Here is a 10,874-nt window from a genome sequence, read left to right as displayed (position 1 = left end):
GCAATGAATGTCATATCACCACCAGAGGAACACAAGGTTTTTGGAAAGTTGTAGGGTTGGAGGAGGTTACAGAGATAAGGTGGTACAAGTCTGTGGAGGGATTCGAACATTAGCATGAGAATTTTAAATTTGAGGGGTTGCTGGACTAAAGCCACTTTAAGTAAATGAATACAGGTGATGGGTGAACAGGAAGAGAGGGAACCTTGTTTTAAATGATATGATCAAACTTGGCTGTGATCTCTATTATGATCTAATAAGCTGGTGGTATTCACTTTCTAGCCCCACGTGTGAAGAATGATCATTGGACTAGGTGACAGAAGCTTCTGCCACTTGTGGAACATAATCCAGCACCAACCAATGCCTTCAGGTGAGAATGGGAAAGAAAAATGATCTAATACATCTCAGCAATAAAACAATTCAATGTAAATCTTTAAATAAAATTTTTATTAAATTCATATCTGTTTTCCAGATATGACTTTCTAAATAATTATGTTTTCTAATTAGTGCTTCTAATAAATTATACAGAATTGGAAAAAAACTAATTTGAATTAACTGCTCCTGAATCAAGCAACATGTTATTGAGACATAAATTAATTACCCATATGAAATGGTCCAAGTAAAATTCTTTCATCAAACCAATACATTTAATCATGTTGCAGTGACAATTAAAAACGAGAAACTCCCTGAATATAATTTGCCTGGTCAATGAAAAGTAAGGATATAGATGTCTTTCTAAAGTACCGCATCAATTGAAAGGCTCCCCTTTCTCTCTCTCTCTCTCTCTCATTCTCTCTTTCTGTCAGTCCTTCCTTGGCCTGGCATGGTACTTATGCATCACATCCTGGAACATAATCCTTAAGAATTAGGTTTTGGTTCCATTGGTTCTTTGATATTGGAGACTCTGAAGCTTAATCTTAACTGGATGTTTCAGGATGGATTAGATTTTTTACTTTCAAACTGTGGCATGATCCCAACTTCTTCCTCTGTTCCAGGACTTCTGACTTTTTCACCTTCCTTCAGGCTTTCTTCAGCTAGCTGCGACAGGTACTTCTGCAATATAAAGAAATGTCTTTGATAAATAAATAAGCGCTTGCAAAAATACTTAAGATTAAACTTTGGCAAACGTGGTGCAAATTACAAAACTAATCAAAATTAGGTCACACAAATTACTGTCTAACTCATTTTAAATGACTCCCCAGGCATTTTAAACTCTGATTGGCAATAGCTATTTCATTAGAAGATAATATTTAAAAATTTGAGATTTATATTTTAAACATTAATGTGACATTTACATCTCTCAATGTTGTGACATAAGCATCACTTCCATCTACTCTTTGAACTTGTCAAATCATGCAGTGAAATATTATATGTAGAATAAAGCACAGCTCCTCATTTTGAAAATGAAATCTGTAGTATATTTTAAGGATTTTAAAAAGGAAGGACTTGCATTTATAAAGCGCCTTTTACAAGCTCAGAATGTCCTGAAGCACTTTGCAGCCATTGATTTACTTTTAAAGTCTAGTCACTGACATTATGTAGGAAATTTTCAACTGACCACACACTTTACAAGGTGGGCTGTTGCTCAAGCTTGTAATCCAGGACTATTAGTCTAATTCCTAAAACAATATCGATTTCCATAGGTTTCCTCAGCTCAGCAGGACTGCACTATTGGCATCAATCCTACATTAGAAAGTAGAGTGCTGTTTCACAGATCTCTGGGGTAGTGCAGAACTGTTGCAGAGATCTTTTGGGAAGGTCTTTCTCTTCTTCATTCGGTGTTTCCCACATTACATGGTGTCACCACATGCTGGTTGATCACCTTGATGTCAACCATAATTTTTTGGATTTGGCTGATGGTTTTACAGCCCTTCACTTCTGGGAAGGTCACCACTACTATATTGATAAAAGCCATAGAGCACTACAAAATATTTCTATCTGGAGGACTTACACAGATTTCCTCTACCTAGACAGTACAATATTCTAGAAAATAGTCTTACTAATAATAGGAAAGTAAAGAACCCCAACTTGAGCTAGGTGCTCTTCCTAACTCTCTTATCCTTGTTCCTATGAGTTGCTCCCCATACCCTTGCAGCTGCGATGGAGGCAGTGCTGCCCCAGGATGACCACTCTCTGGCTGCTGGAGGCCTGGAAGGCCCTGGCCTGGTGAGAGTGCCTGCACAGATGTAGGACTGTGTTGTCGGGCTCTGTTGTTGCAGCTACTTGAGACGCTGGTAACAAGCCTGGTTTCTGTTGTGCGGCTCAATCAACCTTTCATTCACTGTTGCTGTTTCTCATTCCAATTCCTGCTGCCATGTGAGATCTCATTGATGCTCTCACTCCCTCAATGGGCTTGAAGAGATGGACTAAGGTGCCTCTGTCAGAGCCTCGGCTTTGCCACTGCACACTGTACACCTGAATGCTGAGTGATGAAGTGCAAAATGAAGGGAACAACTGTAGGATTGATTAACAGTGAGGCTTGACTGGAATTTTTCAGAAAGGGCGAAAGGGTCACAGAAAACTGCATTAGGCTCTGTACAAAGCGTCCCAAGTCTCTCTTTTGTGCATCAGTTATGCCGTGCTTGTGTTGCAAGGATTCCCTCATCTTGCAGCGCCTGGTCAGCTGGCTCTTCCACATCCTCATCATCAGAGGAGGCATTATTATTTACACCTCCCCCTTTTGCAGTGCTAGGTTGTGCAGTACACAGCAGACCACCACGATACTCAAGACCCTTGCTGGGGCAGACTGAAAGGCTCCATTGGATTGCTCTTGGCATCTGAATCACATTTTCAAAAGCCCAACAGTCTTCTCAATGGTCCCTTGAGTTGACCTGTGGCAGGATCTTTGCATGTGTGTGTGGGTTCCTCACAGGCATGAGCAACAATGTTTTAATGGGTAGCCCTTGTCCCCCAGTATCCATCCCTAAAGCCAGGCAGAGGGCCAGAAAAGCTGTAGCACCAGAGGACTGTTGAATTATGTAGGCATTGTGGCTGTTTCCTGGAAACCAGGCACAACCTGAAGGAACTGTTTTCGGTTATCACAGACCAGTTAGACATTGGTGGACTGGAAGTCCTTCCTATTGATGAAGGCCCTTGGCTGGTCCATGGGATCCTTAATAGCCACGAGTGAGCAGCTAATGACACCCTGCACCTGGACCAATGAAGTGATGGCACCAAAGCAGGTTGATTTCTCAGTCTGACTTTTCAGCATCAGTGTGTTAGTACACATAGTCACTGGCCCTCCTTGATGCAACCTGGGAGATCCCACATCTCCACAGTGAAACCTTGGAAAGATCTGGATGGGTATAATTTAAGAGCTAAGTGATCTTCAGCACCAGTGGCATTGGTTGTCCACCCACTCCTCATGGGTCTCAGTTCATCCTGCAACATGCTGCAGAGATCAGTGATGGCCTCCCTGGACAGCCACAGTCTTCACTGACACTAATGCTCAGGCATTTGTAGAAAATTCAGTCTCTCCTGGGGATGGCCTCTTCTGCACACAAGTGCCTGTTGACTTGCCCCTCTGTTCCCTTCTGCACATGCCCACCCCAAGACTAGCTCTCTTGCTGGTCCTGTGGTTTTTGATTTGCCCCTACCCCTGAACTTCCCTCCTTCTTCTCAACAGGGGCTCCTAGGGCTGGGTGGATGGGGTCCATGGTAGGTGGCCTCGCTCTTATTACTAGGCCTTCTTCCCAGATAGCACACCCTACTTCTTCAAACCTCTCCCTGTCCACTGGAGTAAGCGCTACTGTTCCCATGTTACCCTGGCAATATACCCCCACAGTCCTGGTACTTTCTCTCCCTTTCCGTTGATGTTGAAAGTTCCCTCTACGCACCACCCTTCTTGCCTCTGCACGCTGGCTCTCCTGATGGCTTCCTGAGACTGCCAGCATTTAGCTACTACTTCCTTACTGCCTTGGTTAACCAGATGGAGCTCTGAAGCCCCATGGACCCCATTGGTAAAATGAGAAATGCGCTGTAAAATTACACTTAAGTGGCCTTTCAATTACCTTAATCAGTGTCCTGTGCTTCGATGTCCAAAGTCCACCCTCCATTGTTCCTGCCATTAGTAAAATCCAGAGGTGATGTCAGACTTATGGCCAAACATGGTCTATTACCCTTTTATGGCCACCCACACCTCCAAGCTAAGTCCGAATGGCCCGGTAAAATTCCGGCCACTGATTAGCCAGCAAAACTATAATGGAATGGCAGGCTGCTTTTAAAGAGGAGATAGTTCAGGTACAGTCGAGGTGCATTCCCACAAGGGGGAAAGGTAAGACAAACAAAGCCAGAACTCCCTGGATGATGAAAGTGATAGAGAGCAAGGTGAAGAAAATGTCAGATATCACAAGTAAGAACCAGGCTGAATATAGAAAATTCAGAGGGGAAGTGAGAAAAGAAATAAGAGAAGCAAAGAGGCTGTATGAGAAGAGACTGGTAGCTATCATAAAAGGGAATCCAAAAGTATTCCTTAGACATATAAATACTAAAACAGCCGTAATAGGAAGAGTGGAGTCAATTGGGGACCAAAAGGGAGAATTTATGTGGGGAGACAGGGGCATGTTTGAGGTACTGAATAAACACTTTGCATCTGTCTTTACCAAGGAAGAAGATGTTGCCAAAATCATAGTGAAAGAGGAGGTAGCTAAGACACTGGGTGGGCAAAATAATTGATGAAGAGGAAACATTATAAGGACTGACTGTACTTAAAATTGATAAGTCACTGGAACCAGGTTAGATGTGTCCAAGGATACTAGTGGAAGTAAGGGTGGAAATTGCAGAGGCATTGACCAGAATCTTCCAATCCTCCTTAGCTACAGGGGTGGTACCAGAGGACTGGAGAATTCCAAATGTTACACTCTTGTTCAGAAAAGGGTGTAAGGATAAGCTCAGCAACTACAGGCCAGTCAGTTTAACTTCGGTGGTGGGAAAACTATTAGAAACAATAGGCTGCAACAAAATTAACAGTCATTTGGACTAATATGGATTAATTAAGGAAAACCGGCATTAAATTATTATTGGCAAATTGTGTTTAACAAATTCAATTGAGTTTTTTGATGAGGTTACATAAAGACTTGTTGAGGTTAATGCGGTTGATGTGGTGTATGTGGACTTCCAAAAGGTGAAAGCAAAATACTGCAGATGCTGGAAATCTGAAATAAAAAACCAGAAAATGATGGAAAAACTCAGCGGGCAGAATTTTGCCCTTGGCGGGTCCCACCAGCTCGGCGGCATGCAGACAGCCAACCCCCGCTGCTGAAACAGGGCCCACCGCCATTTTGAGTGGGTGGGCCAAATAAGGCCCGCTCAGCGGCCTGCCCGACAGGAAGTGCTATTTGCTTCCTGTGCCGGGGGTGGGGGGGGGGGGAGGGTTTCCCCAGCTGTCAAAATGCGCTGTTTCTCGCATGCACAGGAAAGAGCCCACTGCTCCCTGAGACCAAGTGCTGACTCAGGGAGATCACTGACAGGTAAAAACACTCCATAGAAAAATACTAAAATTATTAACATGTCCCCCTCATGTGACAATGTCACATGAGATGGCTCATGCTAATAAGAAACACATAAACTTTATGAAACTTTTTAAAAACAGACATGAAACCTCATCCCGCCAGTGGATGAGGTTTCATGTATTATCTGGATCCTGCTGGGGCTCCTGGCCTGTCCACCAGCCTTAAGGTTGGGCGGGCAGGTCTTTAACAATCTTAATGATCCTGTCAATGGCCTCAATTGGCCATTAACAGGTCAGCGGGCGGACAGCTGATTTCACCGTCCACCCGCCTTCCTGAAAATTTAAAGGGACCGGGATGACGTCGGGGGTTCCTCCCAACATCACCCCGCGTCACTTTCCCGTCGGCGAGCAGGCCCCGCCCCCAAATCACCGACGGGAAAATCCTGGCTGGCAGGTTTTGCAGCAGCTGTGGAGAGAGAAACAGAGTTAACGTTTTGAGTCCATATGACTCTTTTTCAGAACTGACCTTTTTCATACTCAGCTCTGAAGACGAGTCATAGGGATTCAAAATGTGTTACATTTTGGCTATGGGTCCGCGTTGCTCGTGAAGAGGTTGCACGCTTATCTGTTGGCAGACGAGTCAATTACAATATATGGCAGATGCAGAGACTAATATGAAATGAAGCACATACTATTTATTTACACAAACAACAGAGCATTAACACGATCTGTGCTTCTCCAGCCAGACCCTACTCTAGACAAACATTTACATGGTAGCCCGCGCTACACAGCTATTGGGTCTTACAGTCACATGGTCAATCTGCTCACAGTCTCTTAAAGGTGTATTACACCTCAGATTACCACATCTCCCCCCTTTTACTTGAAAGTACATTTTACAATATATTAATTATTTACAAAAATGAACTATCTAAAGAGAAAGAAAAAGAAATTTGGGGCCTTGTTAGTAATTTTGTTTACTCTTCCTACGTGTCTTTTTTTGATGGGTTTCCTTCTTGGCAGCGCTGACTTTCATCTCGTTTCTTCTTCCACTTTCTTATTGGCCAGATAGGTTCAGGTCTGAGCTCAACTTGAGTGAACTCAGTGGTTGAGTCTACCAGCATTTCAGCTTCTTTAAAAACTCAGGGGTCTCTATTTTTAAGGCTCCTTGGCTTCCACATAGCTGGTTCTTCAGTTCTTCCATTTCTCTTTTATATTTGTTTGTCGTTCCCTGGGGAATTAAGTATTGTTGTGCTTTTTCAGCTAATTGATTCTTCATCTTGGCCAGAGACATGTGGAACTCTTTCTGTTCTTCCTCATACCTTTTCTATGGTACAAATTGGGATCTGAGGGAATCTTGCAATGTGTGAAAGTCCTTCAGCAGGTTTTCTTTTTCCATTTGGAGTTTATTGACTTCAACTCAAACTCTGTTCTGAAACATCAGCTCTACGAGTTCCTTTTGTTGAATCGTTACATGCTCCTTTTCCCAAACAGCAGCACTTCCTGCTTCTGATTGAGAGTTCACTAATCTCTCAAGATTCATCTCTCTTAACCAGATTCTTCCAAAGAGACTCAGTCCTCTGCCTGCTATCACCATGATGGGCAGATCTGCAGACTGGCTTTTGTATCGTATTGGAACCTTGCACATACCTTTCACCTGTATGTTGTCGCCAGTATATGTCTTTAGTCTGGCATCTGAGTTTTCCAGCTTTAGTGAGTGGCCTTCTCCATTCACATATTTAAACATGTGCTCCCTAATGACTGTTGTGGATGCGCCTGTAACCACCTCCATTCGAAGGGGTTTTCTGTTGACTTCTACTGTCACATAGATTGGTTCTGTTTTACCCATTTTTAAATTGTGTTGAGAGTAAATAACTGTGAAGTGATAGATTTTGACAGGAAGAAGGAGGAGAGGCAATATAAAATAAAGGATGGAATTCTGAAAGAGCTGTAGAAGCAGAGGGGCCTGTGGTATATGTGCACAAATTGTTGAAGATGGTGGGGCAGGTTGAGAAAGTTTTCAAAAAATGCATGTGGGATCCTAGGCTTTAGAAATAGAGGCTAAGTGTCCAAAGGCAAGAAAGGTATTGTGAAACTCCATGAAGCATTGGTTTGGCTTCAATTCAGTATTGTAATCAATTCTGGTCACTGCACCTTAGGGAGAATGTGAAGGTATTGGAGAGGGTACAGGAAAGATTCACAAGAATAACTCCAGATGGATTGGAGAAGCTGAGGCTGTCCTCCTTGGAGAAGAGAAGATTGAGAGATGATTTGATAGAGGTGTTTAAATTAATGAGGGAGCAGAATAGAGAGGGAGAAACTGACCCCTTTGGAGGAAGGATTGAGAGCCAGAGGACTCTGATTTAAGGTGAATGGCAAAAGACCAAAGGCCACATGAGGAAAATCTTTTTTCCCCCGCCTGTGTTGAGGATCTGGAATGCATTGCCTGAGAATGCGGTGGGTCAGGTTCAATCGAGGCATTCAAAAGGGAATTGGATAATTATCTGAAGAGAAAAAAGTTGCTATATAGAAAAGGCAGGGAATTGGGACTAGTTGAGTTGCTCTTGCAGAGAATCAACACGCAACAGGCTGAAAGGCCTCCTTCTGTGGTTCTATTGATCAAGTTTATTGGATCACAGATGATCTGTAGAAAGAATGGACATTGGTGGCCCCCGTGGGTCCCTTATTTCCTGATTGTTTATGTTCTTACATTACCTGATTCATCAGAAAATGTCACTTCCTTCCCCATGGGGTGGAAGTGACTTATTTCGATAAGGTGCTACATTCAGTTAGACACTGCTGACCAATAAAACTTAACCAGGTGAAATTAGTAACCATTGAGACTTACACCTGTTGTTATCTGATGAGGGGAAAGTGAGTCAACATTCTAAACATGCAAGTTGCCTTCATGAGAGGACTTCTAACAATCTATTTATATTTCAACACGTTCCATATGGCCAACCGTATCTCAGTAGTTATGAATGTAGAGGGCATGATAATGTCAGCAATCTTCCAACTCCTACAGTGTTGTTTTTACTCCCTGTGGATATACATTAGACTCAAGCCCTTCATTTGACCTTTTGTTAATGTTAATATAACACCTTCAAGGGCTAACTAGTGAGATATTCAATATTAGTACACCAACTGGATTGTGCTTCCTGTACTGGACCATCCCCAAGAAACTGTCATCTAGTTATCCTTCTCTATTTGGATTTGTGTCAGCTACTTTTTGCTCTGACCATAGAACAAGCACATTCCAAATTTAATGAGCAACCCTATATCTTGTCAATTATTTCAGACTGTGGTGTTGTTTCATTTGAAGACTGGATGTAATAACTCATCAGGGATTTCTAGTACGGCTGAAGTGCCAGTGGATAAAACCAGCTGAAACCTCCTGATCTTTTTAAAGCACAGTGTGTTGTGTGCATTTCCAAATTTGCTGGAAGAAAGAGAAGAGATAATACTAAATAAAGGAGGCAATTCTCAAAGGGCTGTAGAAGCAGAGGAACCTGGGACTATGGGCAGAATTTTGCACTTGATGCGAGGGTGCGTGCCCAACACGGTCTTGCATAAAATAGCGCACATGACGTTGGGTGAGCATCCCGATGTCATAGTGTGATATTTCGCTCAGTTGGCACAAGCGGGAGTCTGAGCTGCACCCGCCATCAATTACAAGGCCAGTTAAGGCCATTAAAAAGGTAGTTAAGCTGGATTTTACCTTGCCTGTGCAATTTCACGTTCGCCGCAGGGGCAAAATGGGCAGATGGCAATTTCAAAAACTTCATCCAAAGTCCGGATTAAAAGGGTCAGAGTTTTGCAGATAGCTTTCTGCTGCTGACTTATTGGTGCTTGGCAGCTTCACTTCTGTTTGGGGCTTCATTCTTAGCATTTCCAGGCTTCATTTCAGGACCTATTGGTGTCTGCAAGGCTCCTGGAGGATTCAGACCGTGTGGACACTTCCAGGTATCAGGCAGCCTTCCTTTACCCTGGGAATGGGGATTGTGGTCTCCGCTGGAGGCACCTCCTCTGAGGAGGAGGAAGAGAGGAGCAGAAGGGAGAGGTGGCCGGGTGTCCCAATGCAGCCTCCAGGGGAGGGACCTGTGGGAGGAGAGGTGCAGGCACAGGGGGCGCAGGGTCAGCAGGTAGTCCAAGGTGGAAGGGGCCGCAGAAGAGGCCACTATCCTGCTGCCAGGGTTTACAGGTGGTGATGCAGCTAACTCAATATGTCTGGGGTGAAGTGCTGAAGGAGGCTCCACCTCTCAAGGGAGACAGTGACCTCCATATAACAGATGATTGGGCCTGAGATCAGCTCCGACTGTGTGGGTGGACACCCCATGCCAGTGGCTCTGAAGGTCACAGTGGCCCTCAACCTCTACGCCTCCAGCCCTTTCCAGGGGTCAGAGAAGCTCTATGTGGAGTCTCCCAATCAGCTCCACAGTTGTGTCAAGAAGGTCATAGATGCTCTGTTCAGGTGGGTACTGACTTTTATTCTGTATCGTACAGACAAGGCCAGCCAAGCTGAGCGAGCCAGAGGCTTTTCAGCGATTGCTGGGTTCCCCCGTGTCCAGGGTGCTATAGACTGTACACATGTGGCCATCAAGGCGCTAGCAGGTGAGCCCAGTGCCTTTGTCAACAGGAAGGGCTTCCACTCCATGAACGTGCAGATAGTGTGTGACCACAGGATGCAGATTCTACAAGTCTGTGCAAGGTACCCAGGCAGCTCCCACGACGCCTACATCCTCAGACACTCCCAGGTGCCGGGGCTCTTCAGTGCTCCAGCCCGGCTGGATGGATGGCTGCTGGATGACAAGGGCTATCCCCTCAGAAGGTGGCTCATGACGCCTCTCCAATACCGAAGAACAGATGCTGAGCACCATTACAATAGGAGACATGGCTCATAGGATTTCTTGAGATGCGCTTCCGATGCCTGGATTGTTCAGGGGGAACACTACAATACCCCCAGAGTGGGTGTCACTGATGGTGGTTGCATGCTGCGCTCTCCACAATCTGGCACTCGAAGAGGATCTTGACACAGCTGCACAAGGCACAGAGGATGAGTCCAATAGTGAGTCAGAAGAGGAGCATAGTGAGGAGAACACTGAGGGTATGGAGACAGACCTCTGTAACCTCCAGGGAGGCAGGGACACTTGGATCCAACGCTCCTTCAGCTAGGCTGCCAATCATGCCAAGGCTGCTGCCTCCATCCCCGATGTCTGAAATGACCCTTTCATTTGACCCCAAAGTCCACTCAGTGCCTGTGTAATAAAATATCCAGCCACTCACGTCCAGCATTACACACTGGCCCACCCTGCACCAGAAAGGAAAAAGGTGAAGCATACTCAGACCATAGGAACCAAAGCAAATTTAATGTTATTGTCACATTGAAAGCAGAATGACATTACATTACTGGTGCTGATGTCCACTCCAGCAG

General features: G+C 44.6%; 1 protein-coding gene across 1 annotated transcript in view; it reads right to left on the bottom strand.

Annotated features, from left to right (window-relative positions):
* Positions 1–425: 425 nt before the first annotated feature.
* The window catches only part of rbm20 (RNA binding motif protein 20), a 245,824-nt gene continuing 235,375 nt past the window's right edge, over positions 426–10,874 (bottom strand). The window contains exon 14 of the mRNA XM_041210365.1: positions 426–1,050. Within this exon, the coding sequence (XP_041066299.1) occupies positions 928–1,050 (123 nt within the window). The 3' untranslated portion in view covers positions 426–927. The remainder of the gene's footprint in view (positions 1,051–10,874) is intronic.

Source organism: Carcharodon carcharias, chromosome 17 (assembly GCF_017639515.1).
Source record: "Carcharodon carcharias isolate sCarCar2 chromosome 17, sCarCar2.pri, whole genome shotgun sequence".
NCBI classification, from domain to species: Eukaryota; Metazoa; Chordata; class Chondrichthyes; order Lamniformes; family Lamnidae; genus Carcharodon; species Carcharodon carcharias.
Note: the sequence above shows the minus strand (reverse complement) of the source record. Positions and strands in the feature narration are given on the sequence as shown.